We start from the raw sequence: 20427 nt of genomic DNA, 5'->3' as shown, positions 1-20427 counted from the left end.
CTTTTTCCAGTGTTACTGATAAGAGAATATTGATTTCAGATGATGAAAAAAAAACACCAAAACCCTGAAAAACTCTTATAGTACTCTTACTGCTTATAGTAACTGATGTGAAAGAACAGTGACTAAAATCAGAAAACGTCTTAATGCTGTCAAAAGCAATTCGGCCTGAGCTAAGGATGATTTCAAACCCTTCACAGGCAATGATTAAAAGTGTTTTGGATTGAGCTGTCTTGTAAACTAATCAAATAATTAATGTAATCTATTCAATTAAAAGCTGAAACGTATTTTTAAATATATAACAATTAATAAAATTGGCCAAGAACTGATCCCATTCCCCAAGCTAGCAAGATGAACTGGCCGAGAGCTCTTCAACTACAGTGCTCCTCTTTTTATATAGCTACCATTGAACCAGTTACAAGGCGGCATTGTACTGGCTCCCATTTGCCCCATAATGTCATTCCACTAGCACTATTCTCGGGCAGAATGCAAAAATTGATTGCAGCTAACGCTCTTGACAATCACATTCAAGGGGAAGCACTGTACTTCGTTCTAAGTTGTACAGATATTACCACCATGGATCCATTAAAAACAGTTTAATTATTACCATCATAGCAAAATAACTAGATGATTTTTTTTTTTCTGGCCCAGTGTGGGGAGGCTGATACAAAATTAAAATGTAGTAAAAAAACAACAAAAAACAAACACTTCTTGGACATATTGTAACGCTGCCACGAAACACAAACGCTACCTTCTATGTTACTTTCCTTTTTGTTTTTTGGTGTTTTTTTTTTGTTTCTTGTTGCCATGTAACTATGTTGACATTGTGAGCTGCCAGAAAAACAAAGCGTATACATCTTGTGACGGGGGAGGCGGGATGTAAAATAGAACCTGCAAAATGGATTTCCATGATTTTTTTTTTTTTTTTTGAGAGAGTGAGAGTGATCGTGCCGTCAAGTTAACAAACAAATCCAAAAAAGCAATGCACTAAAAGTTTAGATAATCTAAACAAACCCCCCAAACCATTTGTTTCAAACATACGTCTGGTTTAAAATAAAGGAACGATTCTATGACTCTGTGTAACCTGTGAATAGATGCACTGGAAAAGAGATTGCTGGCGAATCAGATATATTTACCGGCTGCACTATGTTTAAAAAAGATACTCTAGATCAGTGGTGGCCAATACATGGATCACAAGATATTTCTAGTGGATCTCGGGACAAATCAGAACAAGCACTAACATGCAACAGTTTTTGTTACAGATGATGAGGAGAGCCTTCTGTGTCATCCAGCAGTAGCACAGATGAAAATATCCTGACAGTTTCTGCATATGAGAAAAAAAAAATGCTTTTTTGTTTTACGAACACACTTATTTGTAAAATTAAGTCCGTGTTGCACACACTGATCTTTAAACAATTTCTAACTGGGATTTGTTTTTTTTTTTTTTTCCATCTGAATATATATATATATATATATATATATATATATATATATATATATATATATATATATATATATATATATATATAAAAATTCAGTCTGATCTAAACTCTCAAAGCTCAATCGTAATGTACTCTGAGAATGTAGTTTACTGCCCATGACAGGCAAGCAGCACATTCTGAGGAAGACGCTGCCAGGCAGTTAAAAATCTTTTAAGTTGGAAAATGTTATTATAACTATGTTGATGCAAAAGTATTAAACTGCACAATTATTAAGAAAGGAAGGGAAAAAAAAGGATTTGTAAATATTCAACAATGAATTTGAGCACATTTTTTTGTGTGCTCCTAAATATTTCAGTGCACACCTACATTTTTGAACCAGGTTTCAAGTCTCAAATGAAAAATGCGGTTAAGTTTCTGTTTTATAACTAGCTATGCTTAATATTTAAAATACTTTGATTCATGTTTGTTACATTTTTCTTGGTGTGCTTGTTTTATTTTTGGTATCTTTCCTATTGGACACTATTATATTAAATCCTGCTATAACTGTTGGTCATAGCTTACTGGTGGATCGCGGAGCCCGTTGAGATCCACCACAATGGATCGCAGTGTTTGGTGTACTGGCCACCACTGCTCTAGATAACAATAATCACACGTGCTCGTGATTTTTTTTTTTTTTGACATGGCAACAGCTCATAATAAAAGCAACCGAGAAAGCTGCCACTTACTCATGACAGATCACTAGCGAACCTAAAATGTACAGAAATGTAGCACTGGTTCAATAGTTGTTTTAGACACTAAAACTGAGCATGAAAATGCACAAGTAATATTTAAGAGAAATCACAGTGTTACACTTTTGTTTTGAGGTTTTCTTTTGACTAAGCCCATATGATATGTGATGTGATATAAATTCCTGGTTTTACTATGAGTTTAATAAGATTCACCTGCACTTGTTACCTATACAGTGTGGTGAATCAAGCTTGTACTAAAACCTGGAATGGGACAAACTGCTATGCAATAAAATTCTTATTTCCATCTCTGCTTTTGTTGTTACACTAATGCAACTCCCAGGATCAGGTATTGAGGTATATATTTTGGCTGATGTAGTCAGTCAAAACTCCTTGTTTTCTGTGTAAAAGGGATGTTCAACTTTCAATATGCAGGTTTTTTTTTTTTTTTTTTTTTTTTTTTGCAGTCTACCGTGAAAAAGATGGATGTTTATTTTTGTTTTATCATAGAGAAAAATGTCTGGTTGTTAAATAGTACATTTTATATTAGTACATTGTTTGTATACATTTCATTATCAGTAGAACAGTGCATTACAAAATAGCTGGAATTATAGAATGAACAATATTTCAGTTACCAAATTTTGAAGTCTAGGAGCCACATGCCCCTAAGGATTTTGGCAAACTTTGAACCCTGATATATGAATCAGTCATTAGAAATGCTGGCGTGTGATTGGTTAAAACCTCACCACATGACCAAAAGTAGCTCAAACTACTGCCCCTGTGACGCTGCTTACAGTCAATAGGTTTTTTACAAACTCCCTCAAATTACATAATCACGCTGAACATCCTTCCTCTCCTCACACAACAAAACAAATCAGTGTTTATGACTTCCTAAAATTCAAACAAAAGTTTGGTAATTACAGTCCTCTGTTGGTAACTATAGTTCTTCCCTTGGGGGGCCATAGCTTCCCACTATATGCCTCCTCTCCAGTCCATATTTACTATATACATATACATACAGTCAACCTTGGTTAACTCGACTGGTGGATAACTCGACACCTTCGCTAAATTCAACAGACAGTCTTGGTCCCGAATTTTCTCCACATAAAATATTATTTAATATTTTTTTTATTTGACACCATGCTTTACTCGTAACACTTATTACTGGTACCGAAGGAATACAAACTAATAAAAAGACTAGTGGATAACTAGTGGATAGGATAGTGGATAACTCAACACTGTCATTTCACTTGACTTAACTCTTACTGGCAACAGATCATTCATTCATTCACAACTACCAAGTGCAGCTGGTTAGTGTCAGTTCATAATGAGTGAGAAGCAAAACATGAGTTCTTGTTCAATTGCCAATAACTAAAAGTACAGTCAACTGTTTGTGCACAGTTTGTGGTTGATTTGTTTTCGTAAAAATAACATAGTAGTTATTTTATTAATTCTTATTTCAATCAAACTATATGAGTTGTACTGAGTTTGTACAGTACTGTATACTGTAATTGATTCATTCACTGCAGTTCTTTCAACCGTTTTCATAAGAACAATTAACTAAAATAAACGTGGAAATACTGTAATACTGTGACCGTGTGAGTTCTGTTATTTATATGCATGTTAATGTCATGGCTCATGTGCACCCATGGTTAACTCGACACCTTGGATAAATCAACACATCCCCGTGGGGTGTCAAGTTAACTGAGGTTGACTGTATATATATATATATATATATATATATATATATACACACACACACACACACACACACACACACACACACACACACACACAAAAATGCAATTTAAAAATACAATAAGTCTATTTATTTAAATTGATCAATTTTCTTGGTCCTCAAAGTGGGCTACATATATGGATTATATATTTTAAGAGTGCATTCCAAATATCCTAAATATAATCTCTGGATAAGATGAAATGTCCTCAGTTAATTTGTACATTTACAACAAAATCACAGTACACAGTACCTCTAAAATTTGGAAATGATCTGTTCCAAAGGCCCTACACTTTTTTGTTACGTTTGAAAACACCATTTGCAAAGCTGCAAACTGTTAGGTAGAAGCCACATCAGTTCTGGAGGTTCATTTCAAAGGTGGCAAAGGGACAATGAAATAAAGCAGCACCTACAGTAATGTGAAGGTGTTGTGCTCTGCGGCACTACACAGTACAACATCATGTGCATTTCAAATAAAAGCCTTTTTTGCACTGTGCTTCCTTATGAATTGTCTTTTACAGCAAACACTTTACTGGAACTGGGTTATTAATCAATCATTTAACCTTTTTAAACCCGTTTTTTTCAATTGACTGAAAACACTGATTAGACAGGTATGAAGTAATTTGTACACCTGGAGTTATTGATGGTTATTACAGAAGAAGCTGACAATTGTAAGCCATTTGTAGTCTGTTAGAAAACTTGTCTCACTGGAAAATACTGGTATTTTGTATTGAAGGGATGACAATAAAATAAAGATTTAGAAAATAATGAATGTCCTACAGTAATGCAGTTGAGCTCAGAGGTCACCTGTCCTTTTGCTGCAGTCTCCAGTCAGTAAGAACAATCAGTTGAGAACTCTGCAAGTTTTCAGTTTACTCCTTCGGAAAGTGTTAGGCTGTCCGTTCTTGACTCTTTCAAACCCCCTGACTGCTTCTTCTGCTTCACTTTGGACTTCCTTAGCATGTGCACCTTGTCATTAAAGGAGAAAAAACACTAGGTCAGCATTTACATTTGAGAAAGAGCTTAGGTTTAATAAAACTAACTATAAACACATACTGTTTTACCACATTGTTTTAACCACTGGCCATATCACTGGTACAGATATTTGTTTTCACGTCCATTTTGCATGATGTTTACAAACCATTCTATCAGAAAAGCCATTTTCCTTGATAACACGATGTCTCCATTCCCCAGACGTGGTTTTGCTTTTGCTCCCCCCCCCCCCCAATTTTCTAGTTAAGTATAATTGATACTTGAATTCCTGAGCATTTTTTTTTATATATTTCTAGTATTATTATCTTTAAATCTAGCACTTTAAGCACTCAAAATCTCAATATTTCTCAAACAACAAAAAAAAAAAAAATCAACAAAAGAACCTATAACATTCTGTACACCTCTGTGAATTCAACTGGGCTACATTTCAACAATGTGTGTTTCTGATAAGGCTGCCACTTTTACATTATTTATAAACGTGTAAACTACCTGCAGTAAAAGGAAAGCACTGTTTAAACAATGGGCAGGGCCCTGTCAAGAAAATAATACTGCTACTAAATCAATAAAAAAAAAAAAAAGACATTTCCTTTTAATTGGATATTAAACATTACTTTACATTTACTACTGTACTAAGCAGTAGCAGTATAATAAGGTAAAAAAAAAAATAGATACATAAAGAAAAGTTATTTGCACACACCTGCTTCTGTGGGTGAATACAGAAAATACAGAAAGCCTCATGGGTAACTGACATGAAGCATGACATTAAGCACACACCATCTGCTGGTTAAGTTGAACTTGTATCAGATAAACTCAGATATTAATGTCAGCAATAAAACTGCTTCAGATTTACAAAAAATGGGCAAGATTTATTTATTTTTTTATTATTATTATTATTAGCATATATCAGAGGTTACATATAGATGATCTGAAACAACTCTAAATTGAATTTAGTACACTTTTTTCCTATACCGCTTCCTGAAGCCAGTTGTACTAAAGCAGTGGTTCCCAACCTGTGGTCCGTGAGTAAATTCCAGGTGGTCCATAAACAACCATCAGAATTAGTTTACGTAATTCTTGCAAAAAACAATTTCTACACAATCACACGCTGTGCTACTAATGTTACTAAGCAACACAACAAATAGCTTTAACCAGGTGATATATAATTATAAGATTTGTATGTAGTCTGCATTTTCCCCCTTTATCTGTTTTCTTTTTAATACAGGTGTGTTTATAAATTAAGATATGTTACAGCTCCCTTTGATGCAATACCTAGCATCGCCTTCAAAGCCGACATTAACTGAAACAGCTTTCTAATGTGAAACAAATACTAAGTAAATAACTTTTACACATTATGAAGCACATTTGTCTTGTCAAAATTAGACTTCTTATTTTTAAAAGTAGTGCATTGTGTTGAAATTTCCTAACAGTTTAAATAAATAAATACAAATAAATTGCATTAAAAATTGATAGATTAATTTTGCACAAGGTAACGATTGGGGGGACCAACTCTGGCATTTACATTTACTGGATCTGAGGATGACCAAAGTTTTGTTAAACAAAACTCTTAAACCTGCACAATTGAGACAACATTTACAGTGGTTTGCAGAAGTATTCACCCCCTACCAATAATGTCACATTTTGTTGAATTACAAATAATCTATACAGTTTTTGTTTTTTATTATTCAAAGCTGTAGTGGTTAAACTGAACACTTAAATGTGGAGGATGTTAAATGTCAGCAAAACTTGCATAGAAAATGTATAAAATGAAATGCACTGGTTGCATAAGTATTCAGCTCCTTAAGTCAGTATTTGGTAGAAAATTGCTCCAGTTCTGATAAGAGTGGGGATCGTTGATGGACTGCAGTCTTGTCATAAAATTTTCAAATGGATTCAAGTTAGGACTTTGACTGGGCCTCTCAAGAACATTCATTCTCTTCTTGTTCAACCACTCCAGTGTGGCTTTGGCTTTGTACTTTGGGTCATTGTCCTGCTGAAATGTGAATTTCCTCCCCAGTTTCTTGGCTGAATCAAACAGGTTTTCCTCAAGGATTCACCTGTACTTTGCACCATCCATTCTCTCCTCCATCCTGACAAGCTTTCCAGGCTCTGCTGAAGAGAAGCATTCCCATAACACGATGCTGCCACCACCATGCTTGACAGCTGTCCAGTGTTGGGCTTCGCCAGATGTAACACTGGGAATTTAGACCGAAAAGCTCAATTTTTGTCTTGTCTGACCACAAAACCATTTTACATGTCTGCAGTATCATCTACATGCTTTTTCGAAAACTCCAACGTGGTTTAAGATGAGGCTTTTTCAGTAATGGCTTCTTTTTTGCCATCGACCCATACATGCCAGCTTTGTGTAGGGACCGGCATATTGTTGATATCTGAACACAGACTCCCATCTCAGACACAGAACTTTGCAGATCTCTCAAGGTCATTGTTGGCTTCAGAGTGACATCCCGAACCAGTTTCCTGCTTGCCCGAGTGCTCAGTTTGGGAGGGCAACCTAATCTGGGTAGTGTCTGGGTGGTACGATGCACCTTCCACTTCTTAATGAAGGACTTCATTGTGCTGAGAGGGGTATAATCAGTTCCTTTTACATTTTCTTTTAGCCTTCTCCTGCTCTGTACCCCTCTACCACTTTATCCCTAACTTGTTTCAAAAGCTCCTTGGTCTTCATGGTTGCTTTGTTGGATCACTATGTGAGTTGCAGCTGGAAAGTCATTATATACCTGAGGGGAATTATCTACAAATTAAACCACTTTGAGTACACACAGGCTGAAACCATTTCACTAATATTGAGCCTTTCAAACAAATCATTTGTACCTGAGCTGCTCCAGAGCTGCAGTAGTAAGGGGGTTGAATAAATTCATCTGTTTTTCTCTGTAAATCTTACTTTTACTATATTCTATATTTTTAACTTTATCAATGTGGAGTAGTTTGTGTAGATTTTACATGTAAAGTCTAATTTGAAAGCGTCGTGGAGTATGCTCAGGTGCAAACAAAATGTGAAAACTTTGCAGGGGGGTGAATACTTCTGCAAACCACCGTATCTACAAAGCACTCAGAATGTGAAAAAATACAAATTTTAAATGAGAAACAGGAACTTTACCATCAGCAACTTTCAATGCGCAAAATGACAACATTCCTTGCTGACTGTAGTGAAGATTCAATGCCAGGAATCTCATTAAGTTAGGTACATTATATAAATACTTTACTTTCTACATGTACTCATACATACAAATCAGTTTGAAAATGATATTGTGAAAAAAATTGTGTCATATGATCCATGAGAAAAATCCAGCTCCATTTAATTTTTTTTTTTTTTTTTTTTTTATAAATGGAGGAATTTTGTAATCGTCAAAAGCCTCTTCAGGTTTATTGAGTTGTAGCATGCTGCAATTGTTTCTTTTGCTTACAATTAATAAAAAAAAATACACTGGGTAATATAAAATATAGTAAACTGAAACAGGATAAAACAGGATCGCCCTTCTGGCACGCAAATATGTTAAGCAAAATATATCTACAGCCAGTCTTTGTATGAAGAAAGATAGGATGTTTAATAATGGAAGTGGCAAGCCATTCAGTTAGGAGGCGATTGCACAGTAATATAAAAATACACCAGGGATAAAATGATACAGGATTTGTCTGCCGCTTAATGTTAGTTTATAATTTACGAATTTTCTAAACGTTTACTGCTATTAAACTAAATGTGGCAGCCTTAGTTTCAGAGTATCTATTTTTTTCTCAGGGATACTGGCTGCCAGAGGGGTTCCTTTACAGATAACTTTCTTCACTGTACTGTTAAAAGTAAATCTCGCATGTTTTTAAATATGCTTTGTAAAACTCATGTTGAAGTCTTCTGTGTGGTTTCCTTAGAAACTGTCTGGATGGTTGCTGGACTGCTGGCCTGCTGACATCAGTCTCTTAAGACCTCTGATGCTGCCAAAGCAATTTCCTCCTTACCTTAGGTCCTGCTGCAGAGATTATAATTTCCCCCGGTGGCTGAATCCAAGGTTCTCCATCAACCTGGACAGGAATGGCCTTTGTAATTGTGACACGCACATACGCCCCCTGAGCAATCCGGATTCCAGAACGCAAACCACCCTGGACTTGGCCCTTAGTGAAGATGAAAAGAAAGCACGTTTAACCCTATTTAACAGCTGAATTGTGAGAATGTCCCTCCTTAGATCAAGTTCAACCATCTGCTTAGCAAGATGGCATAGCTTGGAACAGTGCAATTTGACTGATTATTCTGTCTTTAGATTTGAGTGAATCCAAGATAGATTCCAAAATAATATCTGTTAAAAAGATATTCATGAAGCAGCATATAGTTTGAAAAAGTTATTCAATGACTCTTGATAAACTGTTGTTGAAACTGGGCTCTCATCAGAGTAAAACTATAATTTCACCAGATACAAAGTATGATATGAAATTGAAATAATCTTATTCTAAAATTCCTAAAAACTAATTATTTTCATATTTGATGTTAAGTCATAATTTAAACTGAATCTTAGCCACATTCGAAAAACCCCCCACAAATTTACAAAACCTCAATGGTTTTTACTCAGTGATAGTAGTAGTATAAAAAAATAGACTTGGAACATAATACAGTGTTCACCCTTTATAACGCTATAGTGGGGAGCCATAGTTACAAGACCGTGCTATTTGTGTTCTGCCTTATAACGAGCATAAAAGGGCTACTGTAATGGCATTATGGAGCAAATGGGAGCCACGACCCTCCCGTGTTATAACCGATTCCACACTATAATGGGTGAGCACTGTACCACTATTCATTTACTTCTTTTTACCTCTGTGCAAAATAATGCATTATCTTAGGGATGGACAGAGATGGTCTTACCATGTGCACCACGCCAGTTACTCCCACCACCTCTAGTAAGCCGTCATCAAGCTCTGGCTTCCAGTATCGGGCGTCACTGTCGGAGCCCCACAAGTCAGCTCCAGATCCCCAGCTAAAGAGAAACATACACAACTGAGACTTTTCCTTCTATCTACATTTTTATCCCCCTCACAGAGGACCAGAGAGAGAGACAGCACTGAAGTGGGAGCATTTCTAACTGGACCACACAGATGTAACATGTGGGAATTCTTAGTGTTAATAGAAACCCACTTTTGCCCTTAAGCTAATCTGTTCATAAAAAGGCACATTGCTTTTAAGAAAGCTGCTACTTGTACCCACTATCTAAAGGTCATCGGAATTTGATAATTCTGTCATTGGACTAAATGAATGCAAGCCAAATTATAAAATGAGATTCAGTAAGAAAAATATTCAGTGTTGTATCCATGGGAGATTTCGCCCCAGGTGCCCACCTCAGGTGCGCTATATCCATTAGACTACCACCAAAACATTAACACTACTGGGACACAAGGGGGTAGATGTACTGAAGTGTTGTACCTGTCGCAGTAGCCACAAACGAGTCGGAAGGGTGAAATGTACAAAAACATGCGCAATGCTGTTAGTGACTTTTTAGGGAATGCTTTGTGGCAGCAGCTTTTCTTTGCTGTTCAGCCTTAGATGAAGATGTAATTATGGGCGTTCCTGCATAAATTCGCAAAAAGGGGGTAGAGATGAGGGTTCACAAACACTACAATGAGATATACTAAAGCTGCAGACAATTGCAACTTGTTAAGAACTTTTGAAAGCATGTTTTAAACAGTAGCAGTTGTTGCTGGCATTTCCCAGTCTGCTTTTTCTTGTGCGTTGCCAGTTGTCCTCATTGAATTTTTAAGTACCTAATTTTCACTAAAATCAGGGTGTACATACAAGCCTTGAAAACTAATTTATTTGACATTTCTGGTTTTCCCAGCGTGTTGGGAGCAACAGACTGCACACATGTGCCACTAACCCTCTAGCTCATTCCGAGCACCTGTACAGGACCATGATCTATTCTGTGATAATTGTCTAGGCTACTAAATAGGCCAAGTTAAAAATAATAATAATTAAAATAAATTAAAAAAAAAAAAACCTAAAATCATTTAGTTTCAATTTAAAATAGTCTTTTATTTGTATCGTACACCAATGTGTACAATGCTGCAGCATGATTTATTTTGTGTTACCAGTAGGCTTAAGTAAAAAGAGAGTGCTGTAGGTATTCATTTGATTTTACTACTGTACTGTATACTGTATATGCCTACTGCAGACTTATAATTTTACCCAAAACACATTAGTGTTATTTCAGTGCAATGATTTATATTTAAAATACACTGAAAACTATAAATGTATGATATATGTATAATATAAAATCAGTATTAAAATAGCTAAAATGAAGACGGAACAGAATCCATTGTATAGATGAAGTTTACATTTAACACAAACAATCGTATTTTGATTCTTGCACCCTTGAATGTATAGACGTTATCCTTCGGGCTCCCTCTGCTGCAGCAAACCACAACTCAGCTCCTGCTATTTATTTGAACAATACCACACAACTCTCGTAATGTACGCTTGAGACCGCGCTAAGAAGAAGCAACATATATTTTAATTAGTATACAGCGACTCTTTTTTGTTAACATATTTTCTCTTAGTACGTACAACAAAATGTATACTTTGCGAATTGTCGCATGAAAAATGCAAATTGTGGTATGTTTGCACTGTGACTGGTCCATCTTAGTACATCTACCCTAAGGTGTTAAATTGGCCCAACCCGAGTAGTTATGTCAATTCTATGAAAATTGATTCTTGGGAGTACCACTGCAATTGAGAAAGTCTTTTCATGAAAATCAATCACGTGTATGTGAATGATTTATTCAGGGGTAATAAATGATTGTGGTCTGAGTAAAATCAGCAAGAACATCTCACCTAATATAAACCAGCACAGGCTTTTATTTTTTGTGTAGGCCAGAGTATATGCTGTCATAGTAATTGTTGGGTATCTGGTTTCAGTTAATTTAATCGTGCATTTTAAACCAATACTGGGATAATTACCAGTATTTGATGTTCAAACATACATTTTTTAAAATGTATTTATAGGCCAAAATTACCATGTGTTTGCCAGAAGTATGAAAGACATTTATTTATTTTCAAAAAATCTGATAAAAAAATAAAACAGTTTTACTGTATTAATAAAATAATAAAAGATTGAGTGGGTATGCAATAAACAAGGAAAAAAGAAAATAAAAATGAATGTATTCTGGTCGGTCTGTCTTTTTCCTGTTCCTGCCTCGTTGCACTGGCACTGACCTGGGAATGTTGAGGAAGATGAGCCCCTCAATACTGGGGAGTTCCACCTCATGCTGGTCCACCTGCAGCTGCAGGTGCTTGTGCAGATTTCTGGTGTGGCTGATCTTCTGCAGCCCCACTCTAACGTACACCCCTTTGTTGTGAAACCTGGAAAACAGGAAAAGGGAGATAATTAGCCAGGGACTTACCAGGTCTTACACGTATCAATCAATGGCAAAACTCCAGGTTTACTTTTAAAACCAGTGCGATATTCAGCTCCTCACAGAAGTTTAAATCCTTCAATCTATTAAATCGAATTACTTTGTTAGAATGCAAAGTGTTTTACCTGTACCTGACTGTAAACTTGAACTAAAGTTAATTGCAGTCACCATTTTCACTCAATGATTTTAATTGGATAATGAAAATAAATAGTAAAACTATCATCTGTATTTAAAACATTATTCCATTTAGATCTGCTGTGTGGTAAGTTTTTAAAACATTTCTGTGAAGTCACCCTTTGATCTTTTGATTAAATCTCTGAATTTTCTAACTAAAAGTGGCTGTGTGGCTTTGAAAAGAATGCGAATGTGGGGCAGATATATTATTGATTAACAAATCCACAGTTTATGCTACGAATCCACAGAAAATGGTGGCTTCGTCAACAAAACCAAGAAGAATTCAACAGAAAAGCAAATACCATTTTATTTCAAAACAATCATTTCAACAATTAGTTAATTAGCATTTCACATTTTAAACACTTTGCGATTTCAGTTTACCATTTTATATTGTTTGCTAAAAGTAATTTAATAATACATTAACAATGTAAAAAAAATGTTTTCATAATTAGAAATTGTGACAAAGTTTCTATATTTACAGTATAACTTTGTACACATTTCTGGGTTCCTAGCACGTCTTTAATGGATAAGACACGCTCGACAACAAAGCACAGGTTTAAACACGATGGTACCTGCATGTTTATTTGTTCTATGATGTCCCTTTTCCAGTGGGAACACGGCTTCTTTTAACAAACAATATAAAACAAAAACAAATTCTAGCTCCTGTTTTAAAATTAACAGGATCCCTAACTTTCAGTTAGTGATGGGGCTGAAGCCTCAGCTGATTCGACCCCACATGAACCAATCAAAGCAAACAGTCTTACGAAGCAAAGCTTCATGCGGTTCATTTGAGCCACTAGGTTGTGTGACCCATGAACTGTGTTCAGCAGTAGCTGATAGGAAAGGAACTCTTTCTTTTTGTTTTTTGTTTTTTTTACCCAATACGTACTCTTTTTGTCAACAGTTCCCACACTGTGGTGTTTCAGTCAGGCCGAAAGGACTTTTTTTTTTATTATGTGTATTTTTTTCATATACAATGTTTTATTTTTTATTTTTTTTGAAATCTACATTACGCTTGCAATTTTGTGCTTGTTATAGTAACATAGCTCACTCTTGCAATGGTATGTTGAGATCTGTCTAGTTACTAGAGCGGTAAATCTCTGCTTCAGAGACAGCACTGGTTAAGGAAGCAAATTATCTTAAATTCCCTACTGAGACAAATACAGAGACAAATAAATGGTTAGCTCATACACATCCTACAAAAACAATGTGGTTATATAATAAATCCCTACTTTAGACATAGCCATGGTTAAGGAAGCCAATTATGTTAAATTCCCTACTGAGACTAATCAATTGTTAGCCTAGGGTATTGTGCCTCACAACGCACCCAGGCTTGTGGTAACACGTCTTACCACACGCCCTGTTATTGCTTTCATAACAAACACCAGTATTTCTACCGTTTCTACCAAAAGTCAGGAAACTTAACTTAGTTAAAAATAGGTATGATTTTAAAATGAATTGTCTTACCTCTGCCATGTTCACTGCTCCCCTTATCATTGAATGCTACCCTGCCCCTCACATTTCAGTATCTCTGCTAAATGCCTAACCTGGATGCAGCCTAGATATGGGTGGGATGGCATTTCCTGTGCCTTTTGTGGCTTCAAGCTGCCCCACTGAATTTACTTGTGTTTTTTTTTGTAAGGAATTTCCTGACTTTTGTGGCTTTAAGTTTAAACCACGCTTTTCATAAGGAATTTTAATGTAATTCTAAATATGCATTTCCACAGGGTACCTTCACAAACATTGTTTTTATATAATATAAATCTTCATAGCTTACAATGTTGTCATACAGATTGGGTAGCCCTCTACAGTACAGAGAACTACAAAGGAGCACCCTTTTCAAATGTATAGCCACCAGCATACAGCCTCCTCCAGGCTCCTCCAATGGTTACCATATTGATTATCTGATAACATGGGATGTACCCAACAGCATGTTCAAGGACACTATGCTATGCGGGTAGCTGATATGTACTCTACAGAATGTTCAAGAACACAACCCAAGCATCTCCTGGCTCTGAGCAAACATAACCAATTTCAACTGTCAGTGGAATCTTACCCAGTATATCAGTACATTTTCACACACATCCTCCTTTTGCTATTCCATATATATAACTTACAAAGCTACAGCAGTCAATACACCATCAACATTTCCTGCAACAGAACTATACAACTTGTTCCATATATACTTAATCTTATTGCAAGCTTTTTCTTATGCTTATCTATATTAACATGCTGTGCCTTCATGTCTGGATCAGGTTCAATGGCAAGAACATTTAGATACCAAAATTTGTGTCAGCTTTTTTCCACCTTTATACATAGAATTAATACAGTAAGCATTATTTCCAATATAATACATCATTATAGCTGTGTTTTACTGCTCAATTGAAAAAAGTCACTCAAAATTAGTTTGGTTAGTAGTATTCTTACATCCACATCCCAGATATGATTTTAATATATCAACTGGACACATAACAGCAGAATCTCTTCATTGTAATATATATATATATAGAGAGAGAGAGAGAGGGAGAGAGAGAGAGAGAGAGAGAGAGAGAGAGAGAGAGAGAGAGAGAGAGAGAGAGAGAGAGAGAGAGAGAGAGAGAGAGAGAGAGAGAGAGAGAGAGAGAGAGAGAGACTTTCTGGGTCTACTAATATAAAGACTTTCTGGGTCTTTTCACCTCAGCAGTGTCTTTGGGTCAAAACATCTTACAGGCTGCAAATCATGTCAGTCACGAGGGGCAGCAGCTGGCTGCATGCAAGTAGGAAAGGCTGCCATGATGGGGTGGGAACATTGTCGCTCTTCAGGTGAAATTACCTGGAAAATTCTATAATAAAAGTAAAGCCTGCATACTGAGATTTCTTTAACCTAGTGTAGTTCCTCATAGTGTGTTTTAAAATGAAAATACATGTTTGCTAAAGCATGATTTCATTCAAAACTACAAATGCGTGATTAGTACAGGGAAAGGATAGACATGTGTTAATAACTTCTTATTCTTTGAATCCATTTTGGAGCACTTTTTGTTTATATATACCATTGAAAGTACTGCACTGAAATGCAGATGAGCCAGTTTGTGTAACATGCTTAAGGCCCTAGAACAATTCGAACACACTGTTAAATTACCTAACTTATGTTAATGAATCTTTTAAAGACAATGCTTTTGGCAGGCCAAAATGCCTGGTCATTAACCATGCTCCAAAACAAAGACGGGTCACAATAGCTTCCATACCGAGCCTGCTGTGAAAATCTAATGAAATTCCACCGTGCAGGTATTAACAAAATAGAGCAGTACCTGCTAGTAAATTTGCCAGGCTCTTCTTCCCTGGCATGGTGAAAACCAAGACTCAGCTCTGCATCGATTCCCAGTCCACAGTAATTGTTCATGTGTACGATCTGAAAGGATGGGCAGATTAAAGTAAAAACCCATAATATAATTACAAAATATTGAAGTGACTGATTGCTATGTGGTTATTTAGTATATTTTTTATACTGCAATCTCACCATATCCGGCACAAATATAACAACGGCAAACAAGTGAGGCTCCAACTTATATCTGTACTTACAAGGTCCTGCTTTATTTACTGCACATGTGTTTTGCTGCTGAGAAATGTATTCTTGTCTCGCTACACTGGCTGCATTTTTATAGCAAGGTTATTTTCCCTTTGATATAAAGAACACCAGTTCTGAAATAAAATTACGCCACAATTAAAGGCCTTAATAAAACTGCAGCAAATAACACTGCGGTGGAGATGTTTCGAACCAAGCTGGCCCTCATGCAGCTTGTGAGAAGTTCGAGTCTCAGCACAGTTTTAATTTCTTCGCCATTGTGTAAAATCAGCATTAAAACAGCTGAACAAACATAAGTGAGAAGGTTGTCTTGTTTTACAACACGCAACATAAGATCAGCACAGAGGAGACAAAGCTTCACTGGATACCAGTAAGGCTTGGAAGTATTGTATTGCAAAGCATCTTGAGAACCCTCAACATAAGACACAATACAGTATATGCTTAAAGAACAAATAGTACTTTCAAATTATAATTTTAATTGCTTTTTTATATTTCTCTTAATATTTTTTATGTTTTTTTTTTTTTTTTTTTTTTTTTTTTAAGTTAATCCAATATTGACTTTTGTCTCTAAATCTGTCTTAACTTGGGTTTGAGGTTGTCTGGAAAGGTAATAGGACTAACAATCCTATATATAAGAGAGTTGGAGGGGTTAGCAGTCGAAAAGTCACATTGTCTTGGTTTTATGAATCATCTTAATGCAATACAACATCCCTCTCAAATTCCCATGAGGTGCCATGTTCCAGCCATTTTCCAGGCAGCATTTGGATGTGCATTTTTGCAGGTGACCACATAGGCATCATGTAGATCCTGATCTGTGGGCTACCTTTGGTGGCTCTGGCTCTGTGATGCCATTCTCCTTATCCTCGTCAACAACCTCTTGGGCGTCCAGCAAGATAGTCCAGCGGTCCATCAGTACCTCTTCTGCTTCATCCAAGGACTTGAGCACAGAGCGGGGGTCCTCCCCACTGTAGCCTGCACCCCAGCGCAGCACTCTGGCCAAGTCATTACCTGAAGACATTGTGAGAAAAAAACTACACCATTTACACATCATGCATTTTACATGCTTTGCAATATACCATGAATGTAGCTAACAAACTGTACAAGTCCACCACCACTAATGTTATCCCAAAGTTCTAAAGCTTATTTTTAAAACAGACATTTGAATGTGGGCAGGGGAGTTGTGTAAGTACCACAGATACAGTCATGCATGGTGGAGAATGTATGAAAGTTACACCTTCCTTAAATGTCCAAGTTCTAGTTCATGGAAACCAAGGAAAAGAAACTTGGTGAAACCTTGATAACCTTGGGACAATTTTACAGTCACAATGTGATTATCCAATCTAGAAACTTCTAGAAATTATAAATAAAACCCTGGTACTTTAAAATATATAATGCACAGTACTGTAAATAAAAGAACTAGAAGGATGGGTATTGCACGTTCTTTAGGACAACATAACAGAAGAGCGTTGCACTCAATAAACCCTTTTTACACCAAGAGCTGTAGTAAGAGGTGTTGTAAAAAAAAAAAAAAAAAAAAAAAAAAAAGGCACGGATCAGCCTTTTACCTGTTCCGAGGGGCACTATGCCAATGGCTGGTTCTGAACAGGCTAGTTTGTGTCGGATCTCTTCCAGTACACCCAGGACCCAACCAACTGTGCCATCACCACCACACACCAAGATCCGGAAATGCGGCACCTGACGGAAAGTATGCAGACTGCACAGAGGAAAGTATTTGTAATTTTATTCACCCAAACTACACCAGATTAAAACAACAATTCTTAAAGTCCCAGGTGTGTGGTCCTTGGGGTTTTTCCAAATGTAGAGGAGGAAACCAACAACGTTCACATATAAAGCTGATTGAATTGTCTTCAAAGTCTTAAAGGGGACAGTCTAAAACACTAAACACTGCCTTACCCTGGTAGGGGCCCTGCACTGGTCAGTTCAAAGACTTGGTGAGGATTTAGAAGTTTCCGGAAACTGTGAAGGAGATCTCTCCCTTTCAGTCCTCCACTCTTGGGATTTACAAACAGAAGAAGAGGACAGCATTCCTGTGGCAGCTTCTTATGCTGCAAAAACAAAACATTAAATAAAAATCCCAGCACAATTCAACTGCCAGATATATTTTCAGATAAAAAACAAACATAAAACAAAAATCTAGAATTGCCCAGTAGCTAGTATTGGGATTGGCTACTGTATTTTTGTTTCATCTGCCTGACAGACGTCTTTATCAAAATTAACATTAGTATTCAGGATTTATTATTTAAATATTTCCAGAACTCTGACCTATTAAGAGAAGATTTTTGTCTAAGATTGTATTAGTCTGTAACACATGCTGTGTCACTAGCCTTTCAGATAGCAAATAGTACTACTGTAGAAGCAAGAATACCATGCTTTCAGTATTTTAGCATTATAGCTTTTTTATTTTATTTGGATTGGTTTACAGGTTGCAGTTTTGTATTATGACGTAGTTTATGCACCAGGTCTGAATTTAATGAAAAAAATAATCACTTTTTTTCTGATATTCTGACATAATTTGCAGCACAGGGCTTCTGAAGCAATGTTGTTTACTTGAATAAAATAACGGCATTTCTTGTGTGCTATGGTTGTGGTATTGTATGTATATAATGTGGTATTATAGTTTTTTTTTAATTCTAGGATTTAATTGATTTGTACAGAAGCATCACACACCACAAGCCACTATTAAAAGAAACAAAATATCTATGAAAAGCAGATTACGGATTATAAAAGTAATGTTATATAAGATCTCAGAGGGCCAACCTGAAAGAATATTGAAGGAAAAAAAAAAACTTTAGGTTTCTTACCATTATTTCAGGAATGATAACTGCGGATATCTGTTTGCTGTTGATTGTAGTATCTTTTGCTAGCATATATATTCTTTCAGCTTCAGAAAAGCAAGATATTTCCAGTATCACAGCCCCTAAAAAACAAACAAACCAGTATGTCAATAACATCTCCTGTTGGATGTAGAAATTAGAGCTTCAAATATAACAAAAGCATATACCACCATAACCTACATCTACAGCACAAATCTAAGTTTGACATACTGTATGCCCAGTCCCTCAATAACTTGTGCTAAATAATGGCCTTACCAAGTTTCATAACAGATGGATAAGCGGTTATCTTTCCATCAATAAAACTAATATAGGTTGTTACAGAGTGGTGTGTGTGGGAGTGATTGGTTGATTATATAGTGAATGAGAAGTGTGGAATGTGGCCGGGTGGTGAAATGATTAATTGTCAATCAACCCCGGGCCACATGGTATAAAAGGAGACAGAGACAATGAGTGTTTGAACAGAGAATGTGCTGGAAAGTAAGAGAAGAGAAAGCCTGTGTGGCATAAGATTTAGTATGAGAGAAATCTGTGTGACTTTTTATTATGAACATTTATAGGTTATACTTTATGGCCCTCGAGCCAGTCTTTTGTTTGTTAGGTTTTTGAATAAAACCAGACTTCTTTTGTTCCTGAAACCAAACTGTGCATGGAACCCTAGAATAATCCACTTAGACAGGCACAACAAGCACAATGTGTATCGACTCTTCAAATATTTGCCAGTCTGAGAGAATATGTTTGGCAGGAGCTTAAGTTGAATGCTTCTAAAACCAGTCCAAGTTTTAAAAAGGAACTCAGTGAGAGCTAATACTAAAATTGTCATATAAAACTAGCCCAGGAATCTCACAGGTAAGTTTGTCATAATACAAGGATTTACAAAAGTGACCTTACCTTGCCATCTGTAAACATGACTGACAGAAACCAGGTGAACTGTAAAGAAATAAAAAGGTATGTCAGTAACATACATATACAAAGTATATTCAGTAAATTACATTTTAGAGTTTAGCTCCATATCATTATTTCAATATAAAGGAAGATATGAATTGTTGTTAATGCTACTAAGATATGAAAATTGATTTTAAATATACCTTTAATAAAGAAAATAAAACTAGCAACAAGACTGTAAAAACAATCCTAGGTGTCCATATATACCGTAGTAGCGTATTCTCACTTTTACACTGTGATGAAAACTGGACATGATGGCTTACTTTTAATGGCGAGGTGTTCTTGAAGAAGTTCAGTGTATTCTTTTTCATTCAGCTGTACTGGTAGTCCGCTCACCAACAGGTTCACCTGCACCACGGAGTTCCTGTTCTCCACAATGTAGAACCGGGTCTGGTTCATTTGCCGAATAGAGTTCTGCAAGGAGGCGAAACTGAATGCAATTAAATGTTTTTTCTTGTTTTGAATGTCCTTTTCCTGTACTTAGCATAGGCCTTTGCTAACAACACCATTAGTTTCTGTGGACTACCACTAAGAGTATATTTAAGAGGGAACTTCAGACTTCTATAATTAACACTATTCAAGCCACCTTGGTGTATTT

At 36.2% G+C, this 20427-nt stretch overlaps 1 protein-coding gene across 1 annotated transcript in view; it reads right to left on the bottom strand.

The window, feature by feature from the left end:
- Positions 1 to 3956: 3956 nt before the first annotated feature.
- LOC121319272 (diacylglycerol kinase theta-like) overlaps positions 3957 to 20427 on the bottom strand; it is a 94227-nt gene continuing 77756 nt past the window's right edge. Inside the window, exons 13-23 of the mRNA XM_041256531.1 lie at positions 20093 to 20243; positions 19776 to 19814; positions 18855 to 18970; positions 17947 to 18098; positions 17598 to 17746; positions 16856 to 17040; positions 15758 to 15858; positions 12097 to 12243; positions 9757 to 9868; positions 8862 to 9014; positions 3957 to 4868 (exon numbers count right to left, since the gene is read on the bottom strand). Of these exons, the coding sequence (XP_041112465.1) occupies positions 4767 to 4868; positions 8862 to 9014; positions 9757 to 9868; positions 12097 to 12243; positions 15758 to 15858; positions 16856 to 17040; positions 17598 to 17746; positions 17947 to 18098; positions 18855 to 18970; positions 19776 to 19814; positions 20093 to 20243 (1407 nt within the window). The 3' untranslated portion in view covers positions 3957 to 4766. The remainder of the gene's footprint in view (positions 4869 to 8861; positions 9015 to 9756; positions 9869 to 12096; positions 12244 to 15757; positions 15859 to 16855; positions 17041 to 17597; positions 17747 to 17946; positions 18099 to 18854; positions 18971 to 19775; positions 19815 to 20092; positions 20244 to 20427) is intronic.

The sequence above is a fragment of the Polyodon spathula genome, chromosome 1 (assembly GCF_017654505.1).
Source record: "Polyodon spathula isolate WHYD16114869_AA chromosome 1, ASM1765450v1, whole genome shotgun sequence".
NCBI classification, from domain to species: Eukaryota; Metazoa; Chordata; class Actinopteri; order Acipenseriformes; family Polyodontidae; genus Polyodon; species Polyodon spathula.
This window is presented reverse-complemented; position numbering and strand designations above follow the sequence as displayed.